Source organism: Drosophila melanogaster, chromosome 3L, assembly GCF_000001215.4.
Source record: "Drosophila melanogaster chromosome 3L".
Classification (NCBI taxonomy): Eukaryota; Metazoa; Arthropoda; class Insecta; order Diptera; family Drosophilidae; genus Drosophila; species Drosophila melanogaster.
In genome coordinates, this window is record NT_037436.4 from 10458878 (window position 1) to 10477913 (window position 19036).

Consider the following 19036-nt stretch of genomic DNA (forward strand, 5'->3'; position numbering starts at 1 on the left):
CATGCCGCCTGTGGACCGTCTCATTCGCTTAACCCATTGCGAAGCACTCGCAAATGGGGACACAAAACTCGTAAAAGGAAACTTAAAAATTTTAACTGCATTTAATCAATTTAAAAATAAATTATTTATGAATCGAAGTATTTTAAAAATTAAATACAGCAGTGGAGTATAAAAAGAAAATAGTAGAACTCATTTATTTGCTGACAAACATGGCATTCGTTGCACAAATAATTCACAAAATGCATTAAATAAATAAATAAAACATAAATATATGTCATATTTTTGTACAATCCATTCTGATTTTCGAGTGGCTTTCAAAATCGAGTGAACGACTTTTGACAACAGCTAATTAATGGGTTAACACCTCTGCAGTCAGTTGCAAAGTGAGCGGCGCCCGTGCAACAATGTTGTCTGCCACACAGCTGATGCCCGTTGCCCGATGGTCGATGGTCGATGCCGATCCCGATCCCACTGACTATATGATTTATGTCCCGGCAGTCGGTTGGCGCCGCTTCTTTACCTTCATCCATCCGGCTTGCCGAAACCAAGAAAAATGTTTGTTTTCCCATCTCTTAGATAAATCATTGCGAGTGATTAAAGGGATTTAACTTTCACATTGTGGATTAATTTGTTTGATGCGATTATGTAGCGAATAAACATGAAAAACAATCAATTTTGAAATCAAAGAAGTTGAGCAATGAACTTATTGTTTAATAAATTCAAAATAGTTAGTTTCCTGCTTTAATTCATTTATTTTTTTGGTAACAAATTCTGCAATTTATTGCTTGCATAAAAAAACATTCATGGTATCCAACATGCTATCAACTATTTCGACATTGAGTATTCTAATTAAGAAAACGGTTTAACTGGCTACGATATACAATTGTAAGGAAAGAGACTGATACAGCCTCTCTTGGAACTGATCCGTTTTGTTTCCGAATGAAGTGATTAGTTGAGTTTAATTTTAATGCCTGAGTTTTCACTAGTTTTTCATTCATAACCACTTAGTAATAGTTCTGTAGATTCTTGGCCACATGGGATGCAATGAATTGGTACTGCATGTTGAAAGTCTGCAACCACAATGATTGAGCGTTCTGCATTGAACTGACATTGGTTACAGTTACAGAATCATCATCCGAAGATTCATAGGTGCTGCTCGCTACTGAAGATCGCTGTGAGCTTGATCCTGTCGCGCTGACATTGCTTCCAGCTTCCGAATCTGTTAAGGATTCAGTATCTGATTCATCATCCGAAATAAAGAATGCACTTGAATTATTTCCAGATGCGCCCGTAGATTCCGTTTCGTAAACGGAAGTGTCTATTCCAGACGAAACACTCTCCTGACTCTCTACAAAACCACTCGATGAATTTGGCCCGCCATCGCTGCCATCGTCCTCATCGTCCACAATGATCTCTTCGCCTTCGCCGTATTCCTGCGAGTCCTCCGTATCCGATTCACTTCCTGAACCAATTTCAACAGCGGCCTGTGGCATTGGTGGTATGTCCATCTGATTCGTCACATGAACACTTAACTTGTTCTTTAGATCCTTCTCCTCCTCCTCCTCCTCCTCTGATTCCGAAGACTCTTGGCTCTCGTAGTTATCAATGGATTTTAGGGACTCCTTCATAGCTTCCTTAAAATGCTTCTTCCTCTCCTTAGCACTGTTATAGTACATTTCCAGGATGGATTTATAGAGCTTATCCAGCAAAAAGCCAACCCTCGCATTGTCAATGAATTGATTCTTTGCATATTTGTGGAGCCGTTTCAAAAATCTCTCTTGATTTGTAAATTTTTGAAGCAGATGACACAAATTCATGTGTGGCAAAAGTGATATATTTTTGTATACATGACGTTTTCGCAAATGGTGTGCTTTTTTGGATCTGCATGACGAGCTCATCCGTTTTTTAAGCTTGCGTTTAACATTCGCCTTTAGTTTAGGAAATACTTTCTTGTATAGTATCACACGCCGTTTTCCATGGCCTCTCTTGCTCTTCAGCTGACGCCTTTGTTTCGACATTAATCTATTCCAGATCTCCTCCTCATCACTGGTTGCATAGTATGTGTCGTAGGACCTATCGCTATGATAGCCACATACCACCATGCTATCCGAACTGATGCTACTGGCATCGTCCACCGTGTTCGATATTACCATGTTCTGTATGGTCATCGAACTGGTTTGCGTTGGAGCAGCTAGGCAATAGGTTTTGTTGTTAATCGAGTTGGCTGGCGGTGCAGGTGGTGTCACTGTGGTTGGAGACGGCTCCTGGGTCAGTTCCAATGGTGTTAGGGTTGGTGTCAATTCGGGAGATATAAACTCCACCGGTTTTTGATTAGATTTTGACGGAACCTGGTGGTTTCCCGCTCCATTAACAGGATGATACTCTTTGCCGTCTGCTGTTCGTTGTATGTCTTCTTGCATATAGTATTTATTTACGGTGATCTCTGGTGTTTGCTGCACTTCAGTTATTTGTTTCTGTAACTTTGATGGAGTGTTAGATTTTTTCCTTCTCTCCGTCTTGTTCGTTTTAGAACCTCCAGCTTTGGAATTAGTTTCTTTAAGCTTTCCTTGCCTTACAATTTCTTTCTCTTTGACCCTAAGATTCTTATTATTATGTGAACTTTCTGGTAAGTTTTCGAGCTCCAACTCTTTTTGGGTTTCAACATTTTCTAAGGCCACTGGTAGTTTGTCTGGATCTCTCCTTTTGCCATCCTGATCCTTTTGAAGATTTTCCAAGTCAACTGAAGAAGCATCAACATTTTCTTTACTTCTATTTTCTTTAATAGGCATAGGCATTTCCTGTAGCGGATTCTCTTCCTTAATGTAATAATCAAAGTTGTACTTTTCGAAATCCCAAAAATTGAATTCATTGGGCATTGGCTCCTTGGGAAACTCCAGAACCGACCAAGCCGTAGCGATTTTTTTTGACATTTCCCTAAATCTCTGGCTCTCCTTCTTGGAGGCAATAAACGTGATGGCTATGCCTTTGGAGCCAAACCGACCAGCTCGTCCAATGCGGTGCAAATAGGTGACATGATCCTGTGGTGGATCAATGTTGATAACCAGGTTGGCATGCGGGGAGTCCACTCCGCGTGCCATCAAATCAGTGGCCACCAGGATGCGCATAGTAAAGTTTCTATAGCCCTCGAAAACATGCAAACGCTCCGATTGTTCCATGGCTCCCGAAATTAAATGACAATCGATACCACTGGCTGTAAGATAGTTCTTGTAAGAATCCGCTCGCATTTGTGAGCTAGCAAAGATGATGGCCTGTTCGTAAGGCAGCTGATTAAAGATCTGGCCAAGAATCTGCAGTTTAAGACGCATCTCCTCCACACTGTTATTCTGCTGTGGCAATTCGTAGACAAACTGCCGAATGCCCAGTAGAACGGTAGCCCTTTCGGAATTCGATATAAGCATGGGTTTGTCCATGACCTTGGCCAGACGCTCATCCAAATTCTGATCGTATGTGGCACTGCAGGCAATTATTTGCCGATTCTTGGGCATTGCCTCAATGAGTTTACTGACCGTATGCTGCAGGCTCTTTGTCTGATAAAGTTGATCGGCCTCGTCGAGCACCAGCAGTCGCAGTTTGGACACATCGAATACTCTATTCTCATACAGATGCAGCAAACGTCCCGGTGTACCGATAATGACTCGACTTTCATTCATTCGCTTGCGATCCTTGGCCACATCGGTGCCACCGATGAAAGCAGAGCATTTAAAGTCCCGAAACGATTTGCAGAGATGGAAAAATGTGTCCTGCACCTGAATGGCCAGCTCTCGAGTTGGGACCACGATCATGGCATGCGGTTGGTTTATGTTGGGATTAAAGCTCTGAACGACGGCTATAACATAGATTAGAGTTTTGCCAGTTCCACTCTTCGATTGTATTATTAGATCTGCAGATTAATATAGCAACTATTATTGATAATCTTCTGTTGCATGCAAGATATTTACCCATTTTGGCCAGTGCCATGGGTATGGCAGCTGCCTGAATCTTCGTTGGCGTCACGAAATTGTTGCGCTTCAATCCGTTCAACAGATTTCGGTATAGACGCAGTTCCTCGAAGGTCTTAACCTGTCCAGGTGCCACATCGCTACTTCGTTCCTCGCCGCCAGCTAAACTGTGCGCTATTTCGCGCTCCATTTCGCGTAAATTTCCACTTTTTGGACAAAATTTTGAAACGATTCGGTTGCCTTGCTACAATTTACACTTTTTTATTGCCGGCCAAAAAATCCATCATACGCGAATAATTATATACTAAAATATACTACAAACGAATTATCCGTGAATATTAAACCTATTTACACAGAACAAAACCTACAGTAACGAAATGTCATTTGTATTCAGAGAAATGTTTACATTTTTCATAATTTCACACAGAAATAAGGTATAATTGTTAGAATTAAATATTATTTTCTGTATTTAAATCTTATGTCGAAATATTAGCGAAGGCTCACACCAAGGTTGCTATCTGTGCTAACTATTTACCAAGCACTCCAACCAATTGAACTAAAAATAAAAAATTAATTCCTTTTGAAATCTTAACAATATATTGTTTTACAATAAAAAAATATGTACATCGTACCGTTGATTGTTTTAATATGAAATTTATATTTCCAATAGGTTGGAATAAGGCAAGATTGTCAAGCACTTAAATGCAGGGGTTTTAGCACAGCTAATAGTTGCTCTCAAACTGTACCAGCTGGCGGGAATTTCAAATAATTTATGTCGCTAAAATAAGTTGATGCAGTTAAGTAGTTTCAGCACGCTGCCTTTCAATTTAATAAATTAATTTATAACAAACAACGATAAAATCTTTTATTATTTACCTAATTGTTTAATTACGTAATTTTAATTACGTATAATTTAAAATAAAAATCAAAAAATGTTTATAATATAACGTTTTTTAAGCAATCAGACTGGGAATGTCAGAGCACATTGAGGTCACACAAAATTAGATACAAAATTTAAAAAACGACTTAAAATTTTTTCATTTTGAACTCCAAATTCGAGAACCATGTTCATACCCAAAATACGAGACATTGGTTACTTTGCGCTGCTGACATCCCTGCACTTGGGCTCAAATCTTCAGCCGGTCATCGAGGCGAATGCCAATCTAAAAACGGTCTATCCCTCCGTGAATCGTAATCTAACGCTTCAATTGGGCTATAAATACAATCACTGGATGCTGGTTAAGGCCATAATGTATTCACTACTATCTATGATCGGAGTTTGGTACTCACGACACTTGCAAAGTGGCAAAAGTGAGGTATCGATGGAAAAGAAAGGAATCCTTAAAACTACGACAACAGCTGCAGAGCAAGTGAAAAACAATTGGATCAAAAAACAGAATTCCGCATTGAAAAACGGAACCCTGCCGCGGAATATATTCCTGTTATTTGCTTTGCCCTGGATATTGACCTTTGTGGCCAGCGGATTGATCAACTATATTCGATTTTACATGGTCATACAGCATTTTTGCATATCTAACTGGAGGGCGATTCAGCTTTATGGAGAACTGCAAGGCCTCTTTTGGCATCGTTCTACATCCGTGACTTTAATACCCTATTGGTCGCAAATTATCGGCGGAGGAGTATCCTTGGAGAAGGCATCTCATCTTTCTGGAAATTGTATTTCCATTGAAACACATCTTTTGGACTGAACATGGCAATCTATATTTAAAATTTTTATTTTATGTTTGATGCAAAAATTATAATAATGGAAAATAAATCGATTTTGTTGACTTAGCTCTAAAGTTTTAAAGTGATTTTGATTTGATCAGTAAACTTAAATTATTGTAGCATTAATTGAGCATTGGAATTCGTTATTGGTTTATTGTTAGTTTTAATTTCTCAACAACATTTGTATTGTTGATTTCTTCTGGTGTTTTGCCTGCGACAATAAGCGACATTTTCAATCAACAAAAGAGAAAACTTTTCTATGAACTTTATGCACCGCTTGGCATTTTATTGTTGGAAAAAACTTTTCCACCACGTGGGAAATATGCGGCAATCACTTTTTCTTGCTCACTTTTATTCAGTGGAGAAAACTCACGGTGAATAAATGTGAAAGGAGTACATAAATACACAAGTGCTATTTTTTGCTTTAAAAAATGTTTGTATCCTTATATGATTATTTCAAGAGCTTTTCATTGAATGGGGAATTATAGTCAGAAAACTCTTAATAGCAGTACTCCTGCATTATTGACCTTTTAAATATCTATTTGTGTATTATAGAAATCTCAACATCACCGACATGACACTCAACCGATCGAAGTTCACTTAAAAACGAGAATTCTCCGAGCACATTTCAAAATTATACCCAAATAAACATTTTATGTAAATTGCTTTAGTGCCGAAAGTTATTCGCGCTTTGGACACTGAATCATATCGACAGGATCTGTGTCGGTCAGCAAACGAGGAAAAACGACACTTGCAAGGATCGTTTCTTGAGTTCTCCATTGGCAAACAACACAATTCGGGTCAACTCTCGATTCCCCCATTTCGGTCCACTGTTTCGACTTGCTGGTAAGTAATATAACTAACAACTAGACTGAGAGGAAATAATATATCGTTTCGGGGTACCAGTTAGAATATTTCATAGGTTCTCTATCAACTCTTTAAAAGGATCTTAGAATTTTGAATCTAGTTTTTCTTGGTAACTTACCAGATTTGCAGTAGTGGTTTCGTCTTTGAAGAAATATAACACTGCAAATAGCATAAAAAAAAACTAATATTATTTTCTTTCTACTTTTAAATTAAATGCAATGTCTTAGGGACTTAAATCAAAGAATATGTATACTACCCGTAAGATTGAAGGGGTATACTAGATTAGCAGAAAAGTATAAGAGAGGTAAAAGCATTTCCGACCTTATAAATATACAAGTTTTTGATCTAGCCAAATTAATAATAAGCTTAGTTCTTTGTTCTTAGTTTCCAAAAAAACATGAAGCTTATATACCCTTGCAGTAATAGTATATAATTTATATATATAAGAAAATGCATTAAAAATAATAACTCTTCCTTGTTGAAACAAGAAAGTCTTTAGAATAAAGCATATGTACAAAACCAATGGAGCCAAATTTCGCTTATAAATTTCCTATACATAATTTAATCTACTAGTAAAATATCTGCAAGTTTCAAATGTTCTTCTGATCGCAACTGTAAGTAAAGCTTTAGATTCTGGACCTATACATATACATAGATACAAAGTTTGTACATAGTTTATACGTACATATATGTTTTTCCTTATTTGACACATCATTTGAATTTAATCTGATCTAGTATTCCGTTTCATTACAGTTATCAAAAAATTTGTTCGGTTTGGTTTAGTCTTACCGATTTTAGCAACGAAAGCAGACAACACATTTCGTTCGTTCCTTTTTTAAATATACATTTTACGTTCGCACATGAAACATTTTTGAAACATTTTCTCTTTTTTTTTTTTTTTTTGGACACCTGACAAAACTTTTGAACGTGGCTGGTCAAAATTATTAGAGACAGTTCGAGAGACCAACATACATACACTTCGAGAGTTGCCGTAAATTGTAAAAACACACAACAGTCGTCAAAATTGTGCAGATAATAGCTCGCGTATATAGTGCGGTAAACATAATAATACTATATACTATGCGTGGACAACTGTTGCTGAAGGGACCCGCATTGGCGAGGAGCTTGAGCCGGTGCCGCGTAAGTGCCGTGCCCCAAATTGGATCTGTTCGTCATGTGACCGCCGGCTGTGCAGCTGGTGATACCGTCAAGGGCGGCAAAGGAATCGTCTTGGGCCTCTACGAAAAGGAGTCGGGCAAGGGACCTCGATTAACGCCTGCTGGCGAAAAGTTTGACGATCGTGTGCAGGGCAAGCTATCGGAATTGGTTTGCGAAACCAAATTAACTGGACGATTGGGTCGCGGCAAGGTCTTCAACAATGTGGACAGCGAGTTCAGATCCATTTGCGTGGTGGGCGTTGGTCTCGAAGGCATAGCCTTTAATGAACTGGAAATGCTGGACGAGGGTATGGAGAATGTGCGCATAGCTGCTGGAATCGGTGCCCGATCATTACAAAGTATTGGCTGCTCGGAAGTGCATGTGGATAATATGGACTATGCCGAACAGGCAGCCGAAGGTGCTGCACTGGCCATTTGGCGATATGAGGAGAATCTGGCGAAGAAGTATCGTAGCACTATACCGAAACTGGAGCTGCATGGTTCACCGGATGTCGAGTCCTGGACAAGGGGCCTCTTCAAGGCAGAGGCACAGAATTTGGCCAGAAGACTGTGTGATGCCCCAGCCAATTGTATGACACCGACAATTGTGGCACAGGCTGCAGTGGATTCACTATGCCCATGCGGCATCACCGTAGAGGTTCGCACCATGGAATGGATTGAACAGCAACATCTGAACTCCTTCCTGATGATTGCCAAAGGCAGTTGCGAACCACCCGTTCTCCTTGAGGTGGCCTATTGCGGCACCGCACCGGAAGATAAGCCCATTCTGCTGGTGGGTCAAGGCATAACCTTCAATTCAGGTGGCATCAATCTGCGTCCTTGCAAGGGCATGGATGAATTCCGCGGAGATCTCACTGGAGCGGCATGCATTTTGGCCGCCATGCGCGCAGCAGCTGCTCTATCTTTGCCCATCAATATAACTGCTGTGATACCACTGTGCGAGAATCTGCCGTCTGGAATGTCCTGCAAGCCTGGCGATGTGGTGACCTTACTCAATTCCAAATCTCTGGCGGTGCGTAATATAAGTCGAACAGGAGTGGTGGTCATCTCGGATCCCATGCTTTATGGTCAGATAACATACAAGCCCAGACTCGTCGTGGATGTGGGCTCCATGTGCAAGGGCGTAAAGAAGGCAGTTGGCGGTGGAGCCACTGGTATTTGGTCGAATTCTCACTATATATGGAAACAATTCCAGCGTGCCGGTTCCTTGACCGGTGATCGCTTGTGGCGATTCCCCTTATGGCGCTACTACAAGGATCGTGTGGCAGAGCACCTGAGCTTCGACCTACTGAACGATGGCGAGGGATATGCCTCGTCTTGCCTGGCAGCTGCTGTTCTCCACGAACTCGTGCCCTGCAGCGATTGGGCCCATTTGGATACCTATGGTACTGGACTATTGAGCACATATGGATTGATACCCTACTTGACAGCTGGCAGGATGACTGGCAGACCGACCAGGACATTGGTGCAGTTCCTCTACCAAATCGCCTGCCCCGAACAGCCTAAATAATTGATGTTCTGCGGATGACTTCGATTACGTTTTGATTGGTTCTTTGACTGGCGACTCTTAAAGGCTCTCGAAAAATGGATGTTCGGCTCCAACTGTGTATATTTATGATGTGGGTTGACGATGTTCACCCAACGTTTTAATCTGTTGACCAAAGTCCCAGGACAAGGGACCAGAGCTCGTTCAATGTTTGTATTTTATGTTTATGACTCGGCCGCATCCCGGGGCTGAGTTGGCTGGCAGAGATTGTCTAGCGTCCAAAAAAAATTCAAATTCACACAGGAAAATCATTGTATCAATCAATTATAAACGTTCGGCAGACAATCAAATGTAATAAATTGTAGGGTCATCTTAAAGGAACGATAACGATAACGAGTTTTAAAAATTAATCCAAAGTAGAGGTGATGATTTAAATCTTTTAAGCCCAAATAAGCACTTTAATCTAGCTTTGTGTCTTTAACGATGAACTATTAGCCACAGCTTTGACCAATTTTATGCATTTTTGGGTGGAAAGTATACCCACTAAACTGCCGTCGAAGGTCCTCAGACGGGCCATCGTCAATGTCAGGCGAACACAAATAGCTGAATTCCACCCAATTTGCAGACCACGTCTACTTTTGGCATATCAATGAGGCGACCGAGAAAAGGATGAGGATGATTGGAAAGTCTGGACTGACTGGAGTGACAGGATATCGAAGAGTTTATGGCAAACTTTTCCGCACGTTATTGATGTCCGGCTCAGCTTGGCTTAAATTTCAAACTTTCCCGGCACACAAGACGTCGTGCTTTTTTGGCTCGGAACAATTGAAAGGCTCCATCGTTGTAATTTATTTGTAGACTAATTCAATTGGTCGATGTAAAATTCTTTAGAAAAATACTCGATAATATTGCAAAAGAAAAAAGCGGGAAAACTAGACTCGCATGCATTTTAAAACCATTTCTCAGGAAGTTGCTGCAGCCGACATTAGCAGTCATTTATCTCCATCAGTAGTTTTAATTGAGGTCTCGATTTCGATTTTTTCGTTGAAAGTACTAATTGAGTTGGTTCATATTAAGTGTGTGAGTGCATGAGGCAGCTAATCTATCAATGTCAATATTATGTATGCCCCATGTTTGGCTTAAAAAAATATTTTGCAAATATTTTCCATGGACCTGGGAAAATATGTGGCCATGCACTGAAATAACCAAAATTGATTGTACCACACAAAGGAATTGGGAAAGAATATCAAAGAGCCTAACATAAATGAGCTACAAATTAAGTTATGACTTATGTACATATAAGCAGTTTTTAAGTAGTAAGGAAATATTTTAGAATTTGATTTATTTTCTAACGCATTTATGTTTCATTCGGAAATGTTCTTTATTACCGTCCTTGCACAAACTCAGCGTTTTGAATAATTATTCCATAAGGTTGCTTTACAGCAGTGTAGCTCATTCCCCGCCCTGTCAACTTTCGTAATGATAAAGTGTTTCATTATGAGCCTGGCAACCCGCTTGTATGGAAATCGTGCAAACTGCTGACAGCAAAGTGCAAAAGGTTGGGGAACTGCAGAAATGGGGAAGAGTAGAAGGCGAGGCAGCCAACCTGTTCGGTTGGAGAGGTGTAAAAACTTTTATGGCTTAATTCCGCACTTCGTTCGTCCTTTTTTGGCAGTGTTGTCAGCAAGTTGGTGGCCTGCCAAGTAAGCTTCCACTTTTCCAGGCTTGAAACTATTAAAGTGTCAAAGTAACATAGTTGCCTCACATTTGCTGGGATTAATTTTTGGAGCTCATCTAATTAAGGTAAGAGGACAGGCTGTCACTTCAATGTGATCTGTAGAAAGCGTATTTCATTTCAAATCAAAGTATGAATAAGTGTCTTTTAAACTTGTAAGTATTTCTTTATTATTCTTGTGAGTATTTCCTGATTAAAAACAACTACTTCAGTCAGTATGTCGCCATTTGAATGTTACGGATATATGATTTACGTCTATCTTAATTTCCCCCATCCGACTGCCTCTGTGGATTGTTATTTATGACGGCCATTGGCAGGAAACGGATATGCGTGCTCGGACGTCAACGTGTCACAGTCAGCTGAGGATATCCTAGTGGCCCGAATGCATTGGCATGCAATGCCATTTGGCCGGACGAGTGAGTTGGCCGGCAGACAAATCGTTTCGACCATGTCTGCAGCCCACTCACCAATCGAAGTGCCACCCACATTTTGATGGATGCAGTTGGCCCGTTGTGATAGGTGACTGTCCGAAAGGTCAGTCAAAAGTAAGCTACCATTACAAGTACATTTAAAGGGCATATTAAGCACACCGGTTGTACTGTGTGTTATGTGTGGTTTTTCCTCCAGTTGTTTGCGTTCCGATGCTGCAGCATGCGTAATGCCCATAAATGTTGTGGTCAGTGTAACTACACCCACATTTCCGACCCCACTTTCACCTAGAAAAACCACAGAATAGTCGAGCGACGGAATGAAGTCGCTTTTAATTAATACCAGAGCATATTCAGGGTGCATAATTTTGCGTTTACCATCCAAAAACGTTTGCCACCGGACCATATGGCCAACCAGTGAGGGTCTAAAATGAAATGTTCCCCCCCTTTTTCTATTCAATATTCGGTCGCCGTTTTGGCCGCTATTTATGAGCAGTTTAATGCATTAAATGAAATTTGCCTCAATCAGTCGACCCTTGAAAAGTTTAGTTCTACTAACTAGGAGTTTTTAGCAAAATGCTCTTTTAATTTAATTGCCCTTGATCCACTTGTTTGTATTTAATTACATTCATGCCATACATATTGTTGTATGCCACTAAAATGAGTGTAAATATTTTGCAGGTGATTTAATTAAAATACACTGTAGTAATGAGGTAAAGAGAAATGTGGAATGGTAAAGCAAATAATTGAAAATTAAATTTGTTTTGAAGAGCACAAGAAAAATATTTGTAAATCGCAGAATAACAAGATGAGCTGCCATTTGGTAACCATATTACATTCCGTCTCACTCACGAGCAAATTCGAATTCATGGCGCACTTTTCACCACTGACTTACACTCAAAAAAAAAAAAACTCGCTTAGCTGTCACTGAAAATCCACTTAAAGTGACTGCCAGCTGTCAAAGTGTCACCTGTTCGAGCCTCGCGGGCAAAATGGCGTAGCCAGCGATCCGAGAAAACCGTGAAAATGGAGCAACAATCGTGCTGAGATAGAACGCAATTGTCACTTCCTTTTTTTTTCTGATTTTTTCCTCGACCACTTCTAGCATTTCTCTCTTCATTTTTTTTTTTTTTTGTATTTTTGTGCTGCTTTTGCCTTTGTGCTGAATTTTCGCGCACAATTGAGAATTTATAAAAAGCGGATGTTGTGTTTTCCGGCGGAAAAAACTTGGCTGCATCCATGGCAAGGAAACTTTTGAAAAAAAAAAGGAAATTACAAAAAGAGAAATTATTCGCGTTCACCGGAAGCGAGGCAAACTTGATTCAATTCACAGACGTAAATGAAAAACAGAACGAAGGCGACGTTGGCCAAAAGTCAAGGCAACAACACTGCAGCCTTGGTAATCAAAGCGCAATGGAAAGCCAGCTTAAATGCATTTGGGCCAAGGGTAATAAGTAGCCAAGAGGGGGAATAAAAAAAGAAACAGCAGAGTAACTCCTTGAACTTGTGTTTTTATTTGTATTAGTGCCTAAGAGCTTAAGGAGTTAATGTAATTATATTTCTGTTGTTTCTTATTCGTATAATTTTATAAAATTACTAGCTATCAAAAATATATATACGGGAATAAATATTTACATCACCATTATATATTTAAATGGAATTATGTGATTTAACAAATCGCATTGGTCAGAAACTTAAATTCATTATCAGTCCACTTACATAAATCTAATCGTTGCAATGCACATGTAATGTTGCAATGCACATTAAATTCTTAACAATGAAATATATATATTATAATTTTGAGTGCAACAAACAACAAAATCATTGAAATATTTCTAGTGCACATTGGTTTTCCATATAAATAGAAATAGGTTTATGTTACACGCATAAATATTTTCGCACAATTTCCCGCCACATTACAATACATGCATTAAAATCAAGCTTTTGGTTGGCAGAAATTAAATTTTCAATTATGCGCAATGGATTATGTAATTCTGTGCCAAACACTGATTGCATTTAATATTGAATTTCTATGGCATGCAGAATTTTCGTATTATTTTTATTATTTTTGCTTGATTTATTTGACGTGGCACCCGCAAATTCCCATTTGTTTTCATGGACACCGGTTTTGGAGTCTGGCTCATTTGGAAAATTCGTTGTGATATTAAAATATTTTGCACAGCAACTTGATATTTTGACATGGCGATTGGGGAAATAGGCAATATTTGTCAGTCTGTGACATAATTGGTTTTGATAAAGCCCATAATGAGGCTCTCTAAGGCAATAAATAAACAACAATAAATATACACGCTTCAAAAGCCTTTTCGGTGTAACAAACAACACAAGGCTTATCACGTTGATAAGCCGGTTTCTTATCCCCCGGAAAACCCAAATCAAAAGCACCGACAACTTGATCCCATTTACCCGAGAAAAATATCCCCAAAAAGAAAAAGGGAAAAAAGCGAAAAAAAAAAGCTTCTAAACCCACACATTGGCTATCAAAATATGCCAAGTTTTCTGGCAATCCAATTGAATTATGTTGCCAAGAATTGTGAGCCGGTCCGAAGGCTGTCAGCCAATTGAAGCAGGTAAATCCAGGTTTTTTCTCTCTTTTTTCAACATATTTCATTTCCTATATCGTCGTTAAATATTCAATATTTCCATGCCTTAACTTTATCAATAAATCAGTTTAATTAGGCGAGACCAAAGAGTTCTTGCTTAATGAATTTTCAATCCGAAAGTTCAGCTCAATATTGGGTCAAACAGTATTTTCATCGTTTTCATTCAAACTTTTGCAACCTTTTTCTCTCTTACCGATTTTCCACTTCTGGCAAACTGTTATACGGATTGAACACATTTGGGCCATTATAGTCAGCCTCCTTTTCCAGTGTTACTTGCGTAAAATTTTATGGTCATTTTTGGGCTTTTACGAACCTGCCAAGTGACTTGCCAAAATAATTATTTTATTTTTTTATTTTTTCTGTGCAAAGAAATGCCAAAGGAAAATTAAAATTGATTTTACACGGTTGAATGGATAGGATTGTGAGATTGGGTTTACATTTTAGGGGTTATTTGCTAAAGCAATCAAGCTTTGTGTCCTTCACAGAGTGTATGTGTTAAAGCGTTTAACAATGAAGTCACTCACCCTTACAGATTAGTAACAATTAGCTAATGCCATCTATGGCATTCTTCAGTAATGTGTACAACAATGTGAATAAACTGTCTTAAATGTGTGCTTTAATAAGCATAATGGACCCTATCTAAGCATTATTATGCAGCTTCCAGTTTCCTTTTGTGAAGCCAAAACATTTAGCCATTATCTGTGCGAATAAACTGTAATCATTGGTGAGTTTTGCAACCGAAGTTTTCATTTGAATAAGTTTCGCAAATGTTGGCCATCAACTTAAAGACACACAAAAGTCCCGCAAGATAAGCCAAAAATCTGCAGTGCATACATTTGCCAAAAAAAAAAAAGAATGAAAGGAAACTTTGGCAGAGACATTCGCTCACACACGGAGTCATGGAACTGAAATTTCTATTTAATAACGCCAAAAGAGAAATTACACTGCAGCACTTCGGTGTCGAGACGGATGTGACTGTGAGTATCTGTGTTGGCTTTCTCCTTTTTTTGGGTATCTGCGCGTATAAATATTTGTGTGTGTGTGTGTGTGTGTGTGTGCATTTGAGTGGAGTTTCAGTGGGCATTGTATCACGACTGCATTAATTTATGTACGAAATGGCATGGCAATGGCATTACACTGCGATGCACAGCACGTACCGAATAAAACGATCTCTATGGAGCTGAATCTGCGGCCAAAAGTCAGACAGGCAGAAGGCTCAGACGAGCACACTGCAAGATGCAAAACCAGTCGGAACCGGAAACGAAAACTACGGATGGAGCTGGGACAATGTGGCTTATAAAAGGGTACTGCAAAAAATATTGTGCAACTTGTTTAAAAAGAACTTCTAATGAAGAGATATATCTACATAAAGGGGAAAATAATGTATAAGGTGTCTAAAATTATGCTGCAACAAGTTTAAGGTTCGTTGGTCGCAAAGATTTCTCTCTAAATGTACTGCATACTTTAAGACACCGTTGAAATTAGATTGGTTTTATTTCTGTTAAGCAACACACAATTGAAAGCATTTTAATATTTTTAATTATTAATCACTTAAACACTTCCTAATCTAAAATTCCCATTTCCCAGCTTTAAATATCTCAAAGTAAGGATTTAAACAGTAATCTTGTTTTGACATTTAAATAGCTGGTAAAAATTAAATATGTTTAGCTAAACATTAAAATAAATGTAAGTAAAATTAGGCATTTAAATATTTGCTAAACTACATTATTTTATGTAATTTATAATTTTGCAAGAAATTTCAAGCATTTTGTTTATTTTCTCAATACTCGAACCTACAATATTTCATCAGTTTTGCAACATTCCTGAACAGACAGAATTCCGAAATCGTTTTGCATAATCATAATCATAATCCCGCAGACAGATTTGCAGCTTCCTGTCTGAAATTTATGATTAGTGGCTATTATTGTTAATTATTCGGCAGTACAAAGGAAGAACCCTGGGCGAACCTAATTCGCAGGGTCAACTCACTCCACCTCGATGCAAAAGACGACTGTGCCTGACATTTTCCAGTGTCAAACGCAAATGGAATTTACATTTGAATGACTCTACTCACCTCAATGCAAGTTATGCAACTCAATTTGAATGTTGCACGTCGAGTGGTGGCGAGTCCTTGGCCAAAATGGTGGATGGTGGGGGACAGATTTGTGGGTGAAATCACATAGTGTGCCACATTCTAGATTACGGGCTAACTGCTTATAATGCACTGCCAGCGAGAGTCTATGCTAATTACGTGTGGAAAAAAAAATGAAAAACAAAAGTGGAGACGCCGCATAATTGAAAAATTAAATATGCTAATGGAAAATTCATTTTGTTTACTCCTACTTTAACTCTCTTTCTGTTGACAATCGTACAATCGAAATACGCCAATGCAGTTGTATTCATTAATTATTAGCCATAAACTTTTTGTCAAATGAAAACCAATTGCTGAATGTCATTTATCTCAGGGAAAACTTTTAAACAGAAATTATTGTATTTATCGCCCGCACACGCACACAGATTGTCGCTATCTCTGCCTGGCAGTTTATTGTTACCATAATTTAAAGCGATTTAATCTGCTCGACTTCTCCTGGCTCCGATATCTCGTTCACAATGGAAACCAATTAAGTTCTGTCACATCATTTTAATGAAATTAAAATAAAATCAGTACGAATAAATAGGCTCAGGATGGATGGGTGGAAACCGCAGGCTTTGCTTTTTGTCTCAAGGCTGATTTTTTCTGTTTTTTTTTTTGCAACGACGACAGTTTTAAAATTCAGGGCATGTCCGCCGGCGTCTGACAGGCCCACTCAACCACACTGAGCCACCCACAACCTCCCACAACCACCCACAGCCACCCACTGACTGACTGACTGACTGACTACATGAACAAGGTGCTGCCTGTTTTTGCTTGCGGCTTCAGCTGCTGCATGAATCCTTAAGTGACTATGAACCCAAAATAAAAAAAAGTAAGAAAAATGCTGAAAAAGAGATAAATAAAATGAACAACAATATAAAGCGGCTAACAGATATAGATGCCGGCTGAAACTAGACAAAACGCTTAGTCTACTCAATTCTCTGGAAAATTGCAGAGCAGGGGCGTGCCACCGCCCATATCTTGTTTGCTTTCACCACTGTGTGAAGGTCGTGGGCGTGGTGATGTCGAGCTGCTAGAAAAAATTGCCAACTAAGTGTTGAGCATAATAATGAGAATGGCAAATGGAAAACAGACGCATCAACAGACGCGGCTAGTAAAATACAACATAAATCAAAAAATACACTTTGAGATCTTTTTTTTCACAATGTCCTTGGTCCTTGTAACATTTTTTGAGCGGATTCTGAATTAACCTTTTCATAAAATAGATTGCATTAAAGTGTGTTAATATATATATATCTTCTTAATACCTTTTTAACCCATTACTTATACTTATGTATATCCTGTACTGTGTTAAAGAAATCGCATGTATGTGTCTGCTTCCTCAGTTTATCCTCGTCCAACTTTTACTTTTCGCCAGCCGTCTGTTTGTTTTAAATAAATTATGCCTGACTACGAGCTTTATTTAACTTCATCATGTTAACGAGTCGGCTTACTATGGAAAGCCACTCTTCTTTATGCGACACACATTTGAATTGCATATTCTAGTGCGTTAACCGAAATGCAAATACATTTCCTGTACTTCGTCCCCAGGCAATTAGTCGGTCACTTTGGTGCAATTGGCTAAATTACAAGCGGCTCAATTTAATTTTTGCCGGCTTGATACTCTCTCTTATTTGTGTGTGTGCAAAACTCTCGGCCACAGGAAGTCATTGTCATTTTGGTTTTTTTTTGCGTCTGCATGGCAGTCAAGCGAATTAGCATAAATTATTGCCCTTGCCGTTGGGGAATTTTCCTCGCTTTGAGGCCCAAAAGTAAATTTAACATTGTCAAAGGACTTTAAAATATATGTACGGAAGTCTATTTAAATTAACAGAAATTTATTGAAATGAATGGTCGTTTTCGTAAGTTTTTAAAGTTTTAAATTACACAGAAGTTATTTCAATGTATTTTAAGTAATTTAATACTATTATTATTTTAGATTTCAGCTTTAGTAGTTGAAATTAATGTGACACGGCAATGCCAAAGTCGTAAATTCCTGTCGTTAACTTAAGCTTCGCGATTATCTCTGATCTGCGCTAATTTCGCAGCAATAATCGCGGCAATTAAATTTACGACCATTTTCGCAGACGGACAAAACGCTCATGAAATCTCGTAAATTGTTTTACCCCATTTCTAATCCAAAAGCACAGCCCATCACGAAGCCATAAAATAGGGCGTAGCACACTTTTTCATAAGCTTAAATCAAAATATATGCATAAACTAAAGGAGGTATAAGAAAGTCAGCCATCTGCACAGCTGCCATTAAATATTACGCATACGCCATGTTAACACTTTATAAACGCATTAGCGTCCTTCCAACATCTTGAATATGGCCAAATATTGTGTATTTTAGTGTGTGTCCCATTTCCCACATTAAAATACAATTTTCAAGCTGTGGGACAGCAAAATTGGAAACAAAAATATGAACGAAAAAGGTAGAAAACAAATTCAGACTGGCAAAATATTTATGAGCCAAGAAGGATAAGAACTGCCCTGACCATTGTTAGCCATAAATCATGCGATTATTGGGCGAAAACACGTGGCCAGATAAACATAATATACAGAGTGGTTCGCAACTATAAGGTTGGATAAAAATATTTTTAAAGACAGTTCATTGAAAGGATTTATCATATTGAATTAATTTAGTTCCATTGAAGTATGTGAAATATAATGAAGTATAATCTGCCATTCAATAATTTATTATTATAATAACACATTTTCTGAGAACTTTAGTTTCGAAACGGACTGTATTTAAGTGGCACAGAGACCTTATAAATGGCTGTGCCACGCCCATACGGCGCAGGACATTAAACTCAATGAGTTGAAATTATTTGCAGCTCTGAAGGTCAACTTAATGCGGACTGAATAAATGGCTGGGGGGAGTTTGGGGGGGTAAAAAC

General features: G+C 38.7%; 3 protein-coding genes across 6 annotated transcripts; 2 read left to right on the top strand and 1 right to left on the bottom strand.

Moving 5' to 3' along the window:
* Nucleotides 1-203: 203 nt before the first annotated feature.
* On the bottom strand, nt 204-4224 carry Gem3 (Gemin 3). 2 transcript variants are annotated; one of them, NM_001274749.1, is made up of 2 exons: nt 3960-4224; nt 204-3901 (listed from the first exon to the last, which is right to left on the bottom strand). In NM_001274749.1, exons 1-2 carry the CDS (start codon nt 4147-4149, stop codon nt 1005-1007), a joined length of 3087 nt encoding a protein of 1028 aa, NP_001261678.1. In that variant the 5' UTR covers nt 4150-4224; the 3' UTR covers nt 204-1004. The 2 variants fall into 2 exon arrangements, with proteins under 2 accessions (NP_001261678.1, NP_524019.1); NM_079295.4 differs by having other exon boundaries at nt 744-3901.
* A 714-nt stretch (nt 4225-4938) lies between these two features.
* CG32061 (uncharacterized protein) lies at nt 4939-5758 on the top strand. The gene has a single exon (NM_168409.2). The coding sequence runs from the start codon at nt 5024-5026 to the stop codon at nt 5666-5668; it is 645 nt and encodes a 214-aa protein (NP_729611.1). The 5' UTR covers nt 4939-5023; the 3' UTR covers nt 5669-5758.
* Nucleotides 5759-6309: 551 nt separating this feature from the next.
* Nucleotides 6310-10097, top strand: S-Lap3 (Sperm-Leucylaminopeptidase 3). 3 transcript variants are annotated; one of them, NM_168410.1, is made up of 2 exons: nt 6310-6533; nt 7308-9603. In NM_168410.1, exon 2 carries the CDS (start codon nt 7635-7637, stop codon nt 9240-9242), a length of 1608 nt encoding a protein of 535 aa, NP_729612.1. In that variant the 5' UTR covers nt 6310-6533; nt 7308-7634; the 3' UTR covers nt 9243-9603. The 3 variants fall into 3 exon arrangements, with proteins under 3 accessions (NP_729612.1, NP_001261679.1, NP_648394.1); NM_001274750.1 differs by lacking the exon at nt 6310-6533 and having other exon boundaries at nt 7458-10097; NM_140137.3 differs by lacking the exon at nt 6310-6533 and having other exon boundaries at nt 7458-9603.
* Nucleotides 10098-19036: the final 8939 nt, after the last annotated feature.

Excerpts from the sequence above, each read along its gene's own strand:
- Gem3 (NM_001274749.1), bottom strand. The coding sequence starts at position 4,149 with ATGGAGCGCGAAATAGCGCACAGTTTAGCTGGCGGCGAGGAACGAAGT. Across the intron at positions 3,902-3,959 it reads CATGGCACTGGCCAAAATGG|ATCTAATAATACAATCGAAG; the intron begins GTAAATATCTTG and ends ATTAATCTGCAG.
- CG32061 (NM_168409.2), top strand. The coding sequence starts at position 5,024 with ATGTTCATACCCAAAATACGAGACATTGGTTACTTTGCGCTGCTGACA.
- S-Lap3 (NM_168410.1), top strand. The coding sequence starts at position 7,635 with ATGCGTGGACAACTGTTGCTGAAGGGACCCGCATTGGCGAGGAGCTTG.